Source organism: Ctenocephalides felis, unplaced genomic scaffold, assembly GCF_003426905.1.
Source record: "Ctenocephalides felis isolate EL2017-DRISC unplaced genomic scaffold, ASM342690v1 CF-g0.4_SCAFFOLD_03570, whole genome shotgun sequence".
Taxonomy (NCBI): domain Eukaryota; kingdom Metazoa; phylum Arthropoda; class Insecta; order Siphonaptera; family Pulicidae; genus Ctenocephalides; species Ctenocephalides felis.
The window spans coordinates 2,591,085-2,606,938 of record NW_020539724.1 but is presented as its reverse complement, the minus strand read 5'-3'; the positions used below and the strand labels follow the sequence as shown (position 1 = coordinate 2,606,938).

Here is a 15,854-nt window from a genome sequence, read left to right as displayed (position 1 = left end):
TATTTATTTATTTACTAAATTATTACACAAATCACAAATGAACTGATTGATAAATTCATTCATACATTAATTAATTCACTCATTAATTGATTCATTCATCAGATCTACTCACTAATTAATCATATGAGGTATACTTGAAAAATAGCTAAAGTATAAAGAAATGTATTTGAAAATTAAATATTTTAAATGAAGATTGATTTATCCTCTTACTCAAAATTTCTCTCAGGACAGGATCTTTTAATGCAAGTGAAAATGCATTCAACATTTGGGCTGCATTTGGAAGAACTGCTACTGATTCGATAATCGTAGAATTTGTAATAATTGGCTGCAATTTTCTCAATAAAGGGGTTAATCTGTAACAAGAAAAAAAGTTTTATATACATAATAATTTATAATTGAAGCAATTACGATAGTTTGAATTTCTAAGTCAAGCAATAAATATTTTTTTAATATAATATTCACAAGATAGTTTATACTAACGTAGCAGTTTTATAGGAAGGTATCCTTTCATATTTTCGTATAGGGTCACAATTGTCATTCACCGAACATATGTAAGATTGCATAAATGGTAAAAGACCAATACTTGGCAAAGCTCGAGCTTTGAATTGACCTGAAACAAAAAATAATAAAAATTAATAAACATATATATTTAGATATACATTTTATAACGTCTTGAATGTAAGATAATAATAACAAAAATTTCAATCATAAACGATTGTCTTTTAATTTAATTGAGTAGAAATATTTTGATCCCCAGAAACTTTTCATTTAGCAATACATTGAGGCAATCGATCAGCCATTCTACTGAAAATTCCAAATCAAATTGCAAAATCCTAGTAATACTAGGTTGTGATACTCTTGAAGCAGAGTTGTATTAGACTCTGCTGTATTATCATCATTCACTGGAAAGATTTTTTTCATTTTCTTATAAATAGTCAATCAGAACATTGACCATCATTCCATGGTACCATGATTTGATATTGCGTGGATTTGGGAAGGTTTTCCCAATGATAAATTTTCATTGATTGATTTAAGCTGTTTCAAATCTTTATATAACACTGATCATATACTTTTGATTTTAACATAGCAATGCTAATGATTTGATAAATGGCAATCCAATTACTTTATAGTATAAATAACGGAATGATCAAAGTCATAGTGCAATAAATTACTATTCTGGTTTTTTATCATATATAAAGGAGACTAATAAAAATATAGATGGGATTTGTACTATGATCTTTGCGTGATCTTTTCAATTTGATAGAAAAGTTCTTGATCTATATGTCGTGTCAGGAACTTAAAATAAAGACCAAACGATGCAATTGAATATGTCTCTATGTTAGACATCAATCCTTTCACTTTGATTTATGAGCAACAAATCACGCCAACGAATATAATAACAGAGAGGAATCAGATATATAACAATAATTAAAAAAAAATACTAAAAATATTAAAGCAACCATAACATATTGCAATAATAGCACCTAGATCATTAAATTTCTAACAATTAGTAATTTCTTTAACAACTAAATGTAAAATATGTTGGTGTTTTACGAAGTTTTGTGGATTCTTTGAGTGGAAATACGTTTGAAAGAACAAGTAAAAATATTTATATAATATATTTTTGAATAATAATTCGCCAAATAATACATACTGCTTGATTACCAAAACACCAAAAGCATACTAAATTGAAAGAGAAATTAAAATTATAGATATGCTCACAATTGCATGCTACAACTTATCAAATATCAATTGTTGTTATTACTATAGTGTACTATGGGTGTACTATAAATATTAAAATTTTAATATTTCACAAATAAATAAATTAAACATTCCTTGATTGCATTCACGTCTTGTGAAGGAAGAAATTATTACTGGTGCGATGCACTTTGAATACTGAAATTAACAAATGCATTTTGTCCAATGAATTGTGTCACGCTCACGTTTTCTCCACATTTGCATCAGAACGAACATTGATAGATTTTCTTGAAGGAAAATTGACTTTGAATGGAAAATTTCGATTTAATTTATAGCTACTAGAATCAGTAATGCTTATTATATATCCAAATGAATTTGAAGAAAGTAATAACGGTATGAAATTGACAATGCACAAAAAAGAAAAAACTTCTTTATAGTTAATATTCATAAAAATAAATATATTAATTTTTATAATTATAAAGTAGGTTGTTGCCCTTACATTAAAATTCGTCAAGAAATAAGCTTTACAATTGTTTCAACAAACAATTTTCAATTCAACAAACATGAAGAATGAATTTACAAAGATTATTTTAATGTGGTAGATCGTTTGTCTAATTAACGGCCCATTGAAAAAACCTTTTCGAACACCAAGTGCATTGACGTTATTGGCAATGTTAGAGTCATTTCTAATAAATAAGAATGTAGTTATAAAAATCAGTGTAATGTGGTAAAACTTATAGTATGACAAAGCTTATAAAATTTAAAAAAAATGGACCAAGTTAAATAAAAATGATGTTGCAAAGATTGGTGCAATATGGTAAATCGTTCATATAATTAAAAAGTAATAATTACCCAATGATATATAACCTTATCGAGTCCATTGACATTATTAACATTTATCAACCTAAAAAAATTGTGTAAAAATTACCAGAGTTTAAGAAAAACCAGCAATGGGTAATTTGGTTATATAGTATGAATTCACAAATCTTAAATTATGTTGCAAATTGCAGTAGAAACAACCATGTACACATAAATTAAACAATATGCAATGAATAATATATTTTGGGTGTACATTAAATAAATAAAATATATAATTTTACTTACATGTTGGCACCCTGTAGATGTTGACTGATTGCCTAATTATGAAAAGAGTGATGAAGACGGCGATAGGCCATAAAAACAGCAACGAAAGCGTCCCCTGAAAAATATTATGGAAATAATGAGAATCGTAAATTAAGACATTTTGAAAAATTATTTTATGAGCGTGATGAATTTTCAGGACTCACAAAACACGTTAATAAATTAATACCGATGATATATCACAAATTTAATCAACAGATTTTATATACAAAGGATAGAATATACATTTCATTATGAAGCTGGATGGAAGTGGTATTTGATATTGCAATATAATTTAATCAATAATGCTATTTTGAAAATGTAAAATTAAACGGTATACAGATTGTATAAATTCAAAGAAATCTATATATACTCGCTCTTATATTAATTAAATAGAATCGATTAGAACTTAGAATTGATACATAAGATATGCAGGTGATTAGTTATTTTTGGTAATTATAATAATATAAAATACTAGTATTTTTGAGAATTTACAATTTTCAATATAAAGTTACCATTTGATAATTAATAATTAAAAAGCACTAGAAATACCATTACGCATCATCATAAACATTCTAATTGTTCTAATATTACTTCAGCTAGAATGTAATATAATTTTTCATGGAATAATATATAATACATATAATTTTCATATGGTAATATCAGGATTGGATCATATTTCCACACCTGTGTTTCCAATATGCAATTACGTAGGAAGGTAGGAGCAGTTGTAGTAAATCATTATAATGGCAAAAGATCAAATATTTCTTTAAAAAAAATAATAAAACATAGAACATAGTGTCGGGGAAATTAGTGAAATTGAAAAAAATATATAACAAGAAAACAAAAATTGATAAAATAATTGATAAAAACTATATTGAAATATATAGATAAACTTTGATAAAGTATCAAAAATTTTTTAAACATTTTAATTTATAATTAGAAAAAAATAAAAATTTTGAAGAAAACTGCAAACACTAATGATATTGAAAAGCAGTAAAAATTTACAAAAATATATAAGAATAAATGAATTAAAAAGTAACAGTACAAATAATCGACTACCAATTGTAAGATAGTATTTTTTTATTATTAACGGTTATTATTGATTATCCATAATCAATTGAAAGAAAAGCAAATACAAATAGCAAAGCAAAGTCAAAAAACCATTAGAATAAAATGGAATATTTATAAAAAATATTATCCATGAGTTTTGTATACTTTTTACTAAATCATTACCAGCTCTCCTATCTAAGCAATTACACATTGTACGACGTTCTGATTTATATGTCAAAACAATCGCAACAATTCCAATACAAGTACGTTGATCTCATTTATTCAAAATTATCTCATTGTGTATCTATGCATAGAAAAACGATCTATATAAAAATATGAAGGTAACATGATAGATGTATACAAGAGTTTCATATAAAAAATGATTTATGTTTTAATTACTAATATAAAAACAATGTCGAAACCCATGTCGATAAACCGGAGGTCGCACCTAATCATCCTTGCAATATTGATATTGAAATATTTATTAATTATTAGTTATATTAATTAAACAGGACTGAATGCATTCAATAATAATCAATGTAGCATTTAATTTAATTACAAAATAGATGAACTCAGGTCATAACACTATGAAATTGAAAGATTATGCTGAAATATATTATGATTATAATTCAATCAGCAAATTACAGCAAATAAAAATGCCTGATTAAAATTTAATTAATGCTTAAATTAATTTAATATTTTTTTGTATTGGTTAAAATGCCAATTTAAGTGTATAAAATATTAATAATAAATTGTATTAAATTTTATTAATAATATTTGTAACAATTACCAAGAAGCATTTGTTTGAAGAAGAAATGATACAACCGCAGCGAAGCCAAAGACAATCTAAGCAAAATTTTGAAAAATAATATGTGAATAATTTACCAAAAAGAAAGAGACGTGAAAATATAAAGGTCCAACTAACATAGACCTGACTTTGGGTAAAACTAAAATAATTTGGCAATTTATATTTGCGTGGCAAACTGTGCAACCTTTACTTCTAGGTCACAAGGCGACCTGAAAGCATAGGTCAAATGTACAATTTCCTCAAAGAACTCTCCTCAGTTGTGAGATATACCTTATATATATACACACACACACACATATATATATATATATATATATATATAAAATCCTAAATAGTATATACATATCCACACCCAAAATGTTATTGCCAGAAAGCCACCTAGAAAAAAGTTGGTATATATGTATACATATATACACTCAAAATGCACATAAGTTTTTTACATATAAATGATTCATATTATTTAATACATGAATTAATTAATTACTCATTGTTTATCCCACCATATAAGAAACTATACAAAACCATTAGAAAATACCCAAAATTTGTGCACCATTATTTATTGGCAAAAACTTCAGTCTCTGCATATTTTTTTTAACTTCCACGTATTCGACCATAAAAATTATGTTGTGGTTAATACGATAAAAACCCGCATAGTTGAGAGATTCATATAAATATTGATATATTTATTCAAAAAGTGATGGAATTGTTTTAATAACTTGCTCGTGACGCGAATTGACTACGTAAATGCAATAACAATTAATTCGTTGATTGGAATCCGAGATCACAACAAATATTTCCTGTTCGATATTGGATTATTGATTTTTAAAATTAATAAATTAAATTAAATTGCTAATATATATACATATAGAAATACATACAGTAATTTCAGATGTAAAATAATGATCCTCACAATATGTAGATGTATCTATGTTATAATTATTTCATAGAAATTAAAAAAATTATAGTTCATTCACATCCTAAGAATTATAGGCTGCATATTGCTTTCAATGTGCAGACATCAATTCAAACAATTTTGCTCGGAGCTCTAATTTTTTTTGGACATAAATAATCATCTCAGACCATCCCAGCATGCGATCATGGTATGTATAAAGAAATGCCTCGCAGATATTTTACCATCGTATGAAAAAAAAGATAGTTTCCGAACACCAAAAATTCGAATTAGAATGAGTCAGCCGTCCAATAATATTCCAAGTGGCTCCCTTCTTTCGACACACAGGTGTGCGCTTTAAAATTCAAGGTCCCGCGGTCAAACCGGCCAAAGTGCAGATCGAACCGTCAGTGTGAGAAAAAGCAAACGCGAAAAACGCACATAGAGGGTACACTGGTACGCATAAAGGATTATTTTTCTACTAATTTGTCCAGTAAACCTCTATATTTAGCAACGTAATATTTTTCATATCTCATTTAATCCGTAAAGATGATTAAGCTTAATGCAATTTCGCGCATGATAGGCTACTTTTTACACTATCTGCTGCACATTAATATTATTCTCTATCCTGCATAAGCTTTCTCATATAAGACATTTCTGGCCTGTACCCTGTGAAATCGTGCAGTTTTACTGTATTTTGTATTTATGTATGAATATAAATAGCGCTGTTTTATTTCAAACCAGGTTTAGTAGAGGTAAATGTAGAAAACGCCAAAGATGTAATTCAATAATCAGCTCCTAGTCTTGCTAATGTGAGCTCAAAGAATTAAGAGGCCCAACTAGTGTAACCGCATAAAAAAGGTGATTTTTAAAATTTATTGTAGTATTGTTTACAAATATTGTAGTAATTTTACACCCATTGTAGTATTTTTACAAAAATTGTAGTAATTTTACACCCATTGTAGTATTGTTTACAAACATTGTAGTAATTTTACACCCATTGTAGTATTTTTACACCCATTGTAGTAAGTTTACACCCATTGTAATATTGTTTACAAACATTGTAGTAATTTTACACCCATTGTAGTAATTTTACACCCATTGTAGTAATTTTACACCCATTGTAGTAATTTTACACCCATTGTAGTATTGTTTACAAACATTGTAGTAATTTTACTCCCATTGTAGTATTTTTGCAAACATTGTAGTAATTTTACACCCATTGTAGTATTTTTACACCCATTGTAGTATTGTTTACAAACATGGTAGTAATTTTACACCCATTGTAGTAATTTTACACCCATTGTAGTATTGTTTACAAACATTGTAGTAATTTTACTCCCATTGTAGTATTTTTGTAAACATTGTAGTAATTTTACACCCATTGTAGTATTTTTACACCCATTGTAGTATTGTTTACAAACATGGTAGTAATTTTACACCCATTGTAGTAATTTTACACCCATTGTAGTATTTTTACACCCATTGTAGTATTGTTTACAAACATGGTAGTAATTTTACACCCATTGTAGTAATTTTACACCCATTGTAGTATTGTTTACAAACATTGTAGTAATTTTACTCCCATTGTAGTATTTTTGTAAACATTGTAGTAATTTTACACCCATTGTAGTATTTTTACACCCATTGTAGTATTGTTTACAAACATGGTAGTAATTTTACACCCATTGTAGTAATTTTACACCCATTGTAGTATTTTTACACCCATTGTAGTATTGTTTACAAACATGATAGTAATTTTACACCCATTGTAGTAATTTTACACCCATTGTAGTATTGTTTACAAACATGGTAGTAATTTTACACCCATTGTAGTAATTTTACACCCATTGTAGTATTGTTTACAAACATTGTAGTAATTTTACTCCCATTGTAGTATTTTTGCAAACATTGTAGTAATTTTACACCCATTGTAGTATTTTTACACCCGTTGTAGTATTGTTTACAAACATTGTAGTAATTTTACACCCATTGTAGTATTTTTATAAACATTGTAGTATTTTTACACCCATTGGACTTATGTACATCAAATTATCAGATATTTTATAGAGATTTTAATACTGTGTACATATTTTGTGTAATTTTTTTGGGTTCAGTACCATGATTTTTAATTTCAGTATGGGAAGTTCTAGCAATTTGAATTAAGGCACGATGCCATGCACCCCACTAGTTAATAAAAATGTTTAAAAGATAAATTTTGTTATAATTCTTCTCCCCCAGAACCTGGTTATATATTTCAGAATTCAGGCGGCACCCTGAATCATATTGGTAGAGTGGCTCGGCACACCACAGTTAAAAGCTTGCCGACCCCTGCTATATACTATATATATATACTCTTTAAATGGCTGTGATTCAAAAACTATTTAAGATATCGATTTAAAATTTTGGTATGTTATTTGTAAAGGTATAACCTATCGAAATATGAAAAAATTGAAAATTCGATTTTTTGAAAATTTCACACTAGTTGTGCCCGTTAACTGAACAAGAAGAACATAAAAATGTTGACAGCAGTGTCTGAATTACTGAAGAGCAAAAAAAGAACTTTCGGTGACGTTTGTGAAAAGGAGTTTGTCTACCATAACTGAAATAATATTTTAATTGAAAAACTGAAGAATGAAGAAATTTGAGAGAACAACTCAAAAGACAAATAATTTTAGATGCATTAGATGCCTTTGACACAAAAAGGCAAAACGCTCTACTTTGTTGGAACGTATTACTGTCTACAAATGCATTAATTATCATTATTATTTATTACAGCTTGATTGTTTATTTATTCTATAATATACATGTGATAATATATAAATACATTAAATATATTCAATTGAATATTTTTAACTATATCAATTTTTTGTACATTTCAATGTTAATAATCAAAATTTAACACTTTTTTATTATCCAGTTTTTCAAGATTATCAGATTATTATCAAGATTTAATACGTTTATTATTATCCAGAATATATTTTAAGACACATTCAATATATGAACACCGCCAATATATAAAATGAGGACTGAGTTATGTATCGTGATATAATATTATAATTTCAAGCTGTTCTTTTACATAAGTTGAAATTTATATCGGCTCTCTTTCCAACAGGTAGGTATATGTAAGGCTTTATAATTCGCGATTATTCAACGGCACGCGGTCGCTGAATTTTATTACTTTCACGGAGTGTATTGATCCCATGAAATATTTTTCATCAAAAGAATTGAAAGGAACATTTTTATTTGATCAGGATCAGGACAGAAAATATTGCAGCTATAAAATATATTTGAGTTTCACCTTATGTTATTATCAAGCCTTGAAATATTTTCAATAAATAAATAAGTTAAATTCTGGCTTATAACGTTGTAGACAAAAAAGATGTAATATATTGAAAAAAAAATCAGCAAATGCATCGAATTAATTTAATAGGTTTAAGTTACTTTGTAATGTTATAAATTTAATTATTTTGCAGTGAAATTTATTTATATTATTCTTTGAAAAAATTCGCTTATATAACATTTTTCCCACTTTCTACATTAAATAATACAAATAAATTTATTTTTCAGATTGTAATTCACATCAATTAAAAATACTTATTAAATTAAATGCAATATCTGGACATTGATACTGTTGCTAAAATTGTTACATAAATAGTAAAAATCCAAATAATTTATATGCCACAATCAGTAATTATAATTAACGCGTTTTGTTCTTCAGAAGAATGTCCAAGGCAATAAAGTACATAACAAATGAATCTCAAGACCAATGATTTTTTTTATTTATTTCATTTAGCAATCTAAAACTTCAATTATTCAGAAAAATTATCAATAAGTTTGTGAGACAAAAATTTTAGAAGAAAAATTTATTGTAATAAATTTAGAATTACAGAGGATATATTTCTATTTCAAGAAGTGGCTAAAAATACCGATTAATTGAATAAAAATAATAAAGAACTCTTTATTATTCTTATTAGCTATTATTCTTTATTCAAAAAAAATATGTAAAATTTCTATGTAGGTGTAATGAATTTTTTAATGTACATTAAAGGCCAAACAAAAATAAAGAATGATTTTAATAATTTAAATTATTAAAAATCTCTCTTGGTTGCATAAAATATGAAATATTCATAAATCTTCATAATCGATTATGATTACTATTTGCTATCTTTATTAAAATCGACCATCATTAATACAAAACAAATGACTTTGCGGTTTTGAAAATGCATCATAGCTTATTCCCGTCATTATTGCATAATTTGATCCGCTTTCAGTCCAAAGTAAAACGAAATGCGTCATTATAAACAAACAGAACTGCTTTTATAGTAAATCGATTATAATATATCGAAATCAGTTATTTTATTAATTTAACAGCAATGAAAACTTAACGACTCCTAAGACGTTGTGCTTTTTAGATGGCAGCCCAAACGGTTGTTCTATCTGTATAATGAATTTATTTGAAAAAAAAATTTTGAGATGAAAATCAAATCAAAATGGGATTTGATTATGTGATCCCTTGCTTAATTGTTTCTTATTCCTGAACGAAATTACTTTCCGATAACATAGTATTTTTAGAATTTTGTCAACAAGGTAACATGATAAAAGTCCAATTACACTAAAATCTTCATGAGATTATCACCTATTATTGAACCATGCAAGGACAGATTTAAATACAAATAATATCAATATCATAAATATGCAAATCTTGAAGGTACAAATGAATTATGCTAATACTAAACAACTATGCACTATCCACTATGTAATACCAACTGGTAACCTTCTCTATAGTAGATTTGGAAATCTTAACAACATATTTAAAGCTGATAATTACAAATTGTTAATTCAACAAAAACAATTGTAAGGACAGTGTTTGTTTGTTATATTGTTTTAATACTGACCTTGTGTCTGATTCGCAGCAAAAAATCCTTCCATAGTAATACCTTAAGTTGATTTAGGCACTTCATAATTGATAATACTAATATTTTCACTTAAACCCGTATTCTAGACACGGGTGTGGATTATAAATCTATCATGAACACTAAGGTAATTGAACGAAAGTTTTTTGTTTACTATCACACTTTGGTATTTGCTTTTTTAATGTTGCGGCATTTCAGAAGTCACTATTTAAACACATTTAATGGAAGTGAAAATTTGAATAAATTTTAATTTTAGTAATAGAATAATAATTTTTAATATTAAAATTTTTAAAACATGCCTATATACAACATTAATTTGGGCACATATGTTAATGCAAATAATAAATTAAAAATTCAGTTTGGTATTTACTGTAATAATTTCAGGATAGAATTAGGTATATGGAAGTTCATTTTCTTTTAAAGAATGTTGGAAATCTATTGTTTTTATATCACTTATTGCTTAATTTATAATCGCCCATAAAAATTAAAAATTATTTATTACTCCTAGGATAATTTTATACTATTTTACTTCTATATTACTAAAATTAAGGAATGTATCTGATTCATAAGAGTCATACGATAAATTTCCATTAATAAATACGTAAACTTTAATGATTTCTATATAAATAAATTAGATCAGCACGATAGAATGGTAATGAGCAAAATAATTAATTCGAAATGGATATAAATAGCATATAGTTCAGAATACAAAATTGACACCCAATATATCAAGAGCAAGGCGCTTTCGCCATTCGATTCTGCAAAACTTACGCAATAATAATTAAATTTTTTTAAAAGCATATATTTTGCAAGTAACAATGATTATAAAAATGTTTATTTGAGATAATTCTAAGACGTCTCAGAATATTCCATAAAATAAAAGAAGAAACAGTATTTGCAAATATCATTGAAGTAGGAAAACACAAGGTATGGTGTATTGCTAAAACATTGAACGAAATATTCGATGTTTGTCTAACTAAACCTTAAATGATTTGTTATTTTAGTATCATTTGATGGAATCAAGTCAAACAATGGCAGGAAATAAATGTATTGAGTTACAAATTTAGTGTATTGAATGGACGTATCTAGTATCTAAATATACACGAAATATAAATCTGTATTGCGAAAAAATTCTACTAGAATATGGTCATTTCTAATACTTTATATGATTTAAATATTTTTCTTACTGAATTGCGGACAAAATATTTAATCTTTTTGATTTATGCATCGCCTTATTTGAATTCGTCATTTTATTTTTTGATCTTATCAGCTGCGATTTTTTTTGAGTTTACAAAATATTTAATGTTTTTGCTTTATACGTCATATTATATTTCTATTATTTTTAATTTTTGATATAGGCTTAAAAATGATAAGAATATAACCATATTTTTTAAATTTAAATTGCGCTAAATATACTAAATAAATGAAATATTAAATAGCTATTCTCTGCAGGATATTTATAAAAGAAGTGCAATAAAAATTATTAGCAGTAGTTTGCACACAATTCTTATCGAATCTTTATAACCGATTTTATTATATCAACATAACTCTATAATAACTTGTTTATATAAATATAAAAGTGATTATTTCTTTGCAATATAACAATATTTTTTGTTTTTCACAGAAATTACAAAAATATCAAAAAACATAATTTACATATAGAGTTTCAAAATTTATATACATGCAAAGTCTATTATAAATAACAAGTTTGAATCTTATTACTGATATAAAAATATTTACGAGTTATAGTGACACGTATAAATAAGAAAGGTAATTTGTTTAAAATTATAAATATATGAATATGCATGATTAATAAAAAGTGTTTTGTATAATATATTAATTTTCCTCCATCAGATTCTAATATTAACTAAAAGGCATCATATTGTGAATGCTTCATATTGTGCAAATATAAATCAAGAAGTTAAATTTTGGGTATTCTGGAAAATTATTAATTAAATAATAGACATTTGATATAGTTTAAGGAATAATATTCCTATTTTATACATTAATTTGATATAACGACCATAAGTGTTTTATAACAAATTCAATAGCAATTTTCAAGTAACACTTTTTGCTACTAAAGAACATAAGAAATGACAATCTTATCTTTATGAAAAATATTAATTAAATGTAATGTAATTATCGTAATTTATCATCCCTCCGAGGCCTCTAAAGTTTAATTTTAATTTTTCCTAAATATACACTAAATTAGATAGATTTATGAAGATGATCAAAGTATGATTATAACTAAAAACTTGTATGAAATTTATTATATTTATTCATCGGTTATTTTCCAAGGTATATTTTGAAATCCACTGATATACAGCCGGACGTCAAAAAATGCGTAGTTTAGGCGAAGACATATCAAGGGCATAGGTTATCGGATCACGGCGGCTTAATATCAAATTAAGCGCAGAATTAAACACTAAATTAAGGAAAATATTTCACCACAACTTCTTTTTGATAAACTGAATTATGATTAAATTAAAATTATACAGACAATAAATTTAGTATAATCTAAATTAAGCGCAGAACTTAACACTAAATTAAAGAAAATTTAATACCACAATTTTATCCACCTGTGAGTAGTAAAAACAAATATTTAGTATTTACACAACTTTTTCTGCACCTGAATTGCTACTATTATTTATCGATTAAAATTGTTCAGACAAATATTTTTAAAATAAGTGCCAAATTAAACAGGAATCAAGAAATTTAGATGTCCTCTACTTTTTCAACGTCTGTGTTGCTTTCATTATTTCTCGCTTATAATTTATAGACAAATTATTAATATTTACAAAATTAACCCTATAATTAAACACTAAATCATGCACATCGTGTTTTTTATGTCTGAATTGCTATTATTATTTCTCGATTAAAATTCTGCAGACAAATAATTACTACTTAAGAAAATTAGGCACAGATTTAACTATTAAATTAAGGAAACTATTTCTCCACAACTCTTTTCATGGCTGAGTAGCTATTATTATTTGTCGATTAATATTATACAGACGAATAATTAGTATTTACGACTTGGTATTTTTTGTTGTTCACTTTACAAAAATTAAATCGACAACTCATTGAGGAAGTAATTAAGTAATATATTGTTGGATCTGTGGATGGAATTTATATACCATATGTATATTTTATTTTACTAATTTGGAATAACATTCATTAGGAGTAATGCGTATTTACTATTATTTAATTAAAAAATAAATAATTGAATTGATGTTTATTGGACTTAGACTTATGAGCAATCATTCAAGATCTGATCATGATTAGGCAAGTTTTTTAAAAAAATACATAATTCATTGCACTTTTTATATCAATTACTAGTGGAAATACGTTGATTAATTGAATAAATCCAATCTTCTTGTTTGGTAACAACAAGTAAAAAATAAAAGAAATAAAATCCTGGGACTTTATCAATATTTTCAGTAAAATTTGTAACTTTTATGTAAAATAAAAGGTAAAGTAGTGTAAAATTATTAGGTAATGCAAAATGAAATTTGCTCTTGAATTGAAATAATTCTATTATAAATTTGAATAATTTCCCAAACTTTTTTCATAATTAACGTATAAGTCACAATGCACTCGTGCTGCGTTCTTGAATTTAAAAATACCTCACAATGCGAAGGTGAACACAAAATATTGTTTTCCTGTATTTAACATGCAATTAACACGACAGTCAGGTCTAGTCGTATAGATGAATGCAAGTAAACAAATACCTGAATATGTAATACGAAGAGCAAATCGCATAATCGTTAAACTCAATATATTTTAATTGTTTATGGAAAAATTACATGAAAACAAAAATTTGCATTAAAAAACGTGTTCTTTCGATATATGGATTTGCAGTCTTATATCTACAGTAATATAAATAAATTATAAATCATATATCTTCGTACCAGTTGTAATATAGTTTTTACTAATTTTTTTATAATTGAATTTATTTTTTTTAGTGTTATAATAAATATTTATAAACAATTATATTATTATGTAACGATGGCTATACAAAATTAAAATAATCTTTTATATATCATATGAATAGAAAGAATATATCTTTAGATATTATTACTTTTTGGATAAGTCGATATTCTTACTTTTTAGAAGTAGTTTTTATTCATACAATTTTCTTAAATTTTTTGGATAAAACAATCCAGTCTGCATTCGCAATTGTAAAAAAAGCATGTTAAATCTTTAATTATTCAAATTGTTCTAATATGCAATTTTAAATTTATTATAATTCATCCATAGACATCAGAAAAACTGTATGTATAAACATCAAAACTTATGAATCAGTTTTCAAAAGTGGTATGTATAAATATGCATAACTTATTAAGGGGCACACCTAGTGTGAAATTTTCAAAAAATCGAATTTTGGATTTTTCCATATATTTCACAACATATTTCGATATGTTGTGAAAAATAACATATTAAAATTTTGAATCGATATCTTAAATAGTTTTTGACAGCCATTTAAAAGAGTATATATATGTTGTATAGATCATTTTATCTTTAAACGCGTTTTTCCCAAAACAGCATTTTTCGAAATTGCTGGAGTGATTACTCGGAGACAAATGATCCCATCGCCATCAAATTTTTTTGGCATCTCCTTTATATAGTTTTCCATACGATGACCCTCCAGTTTTTTTTATGTGATCAAAAATCAAATGTTGGCAGCCCAAAAACGACCAAAATTTTGGGAAAAATTTAACTTTTTTTTCAACATGTCGCCATTTTGTCAGTTTTTGAGTTTTTTGATCGCCCGAGGGTCATAGTACAGACAATTTGTTCTAGTTTAACGTGATTTTTTTTTAATGTTATCAACAGAAAAGCTGCAATCACTCCAGCGTGTCATTTCAAAAATATTTAATATTTTATTACAAAAATTTTACTGTGTATTCTCAAAATAGATGGATTCACTAGTTTTTTTGTTATTTTAATTCCCTTAAATGGCCTTTCTTTAGGTTGTCATACTAGGTGTGCCCCTTCAAAAAAACTTCAAGTTTATGAAAAAAATATATAATTCAGTAATTTATTTTATGATTCAATAAATCTGAATTAACTTTGCTTTCTTAGAACTGTTAATACTTAGAAATGTGTTTTATATAATAGTATCATATAATATTAGTTAAAGTATTTAAAGTTTTAAGAAACCAAAGTTGGTTAAACATTAGTGAATTATAAAAATATAATTCACTAATTTTGACTGAATTGAGTATAAATATTAAATTATTCATATATGAAGTTTATAGCATTGAATTATACATATTTATACATAACTTGTTATTTTTATAGAAATAGATTGAATGAAATGCAGATATAAAATTGTAAATTATATTTTAAATAATTAAAGATTAAATATAAT

General features: G+C 25.9%; 1 protein-coding gene across 1 annotated transcript in view; it reads right to left on the bottom strand.

Annotated features, from left to right (window-relative positions):
• Positions 1-15,854, bottom strand: part of LOC113383066 (ATP-binding cassette sub-family A member 1) — a 49,023-nt gene that overhangs the window by 13,295 nt on the left and 19,874 nt on the right. The window contains exons 3-5 of the mRNA XM_026621316.1: positions 2,803-2,896; positions 481-610; positions 211-353 (exon numbers count right to left, since the gene is read on the bottom strand). Of these exons, the coding sequence (XP_026477101.1) occupies positions 211-353; positions 481-563 (226 nt within the window). The 5' untranslated portion in view covers positions 564-610; positions 2,803-2,896. The remainder of the gene's footprint in view (positions 1-210; positions 354-480; positions 611-2,802; positions 2,897-15,854) is intronic.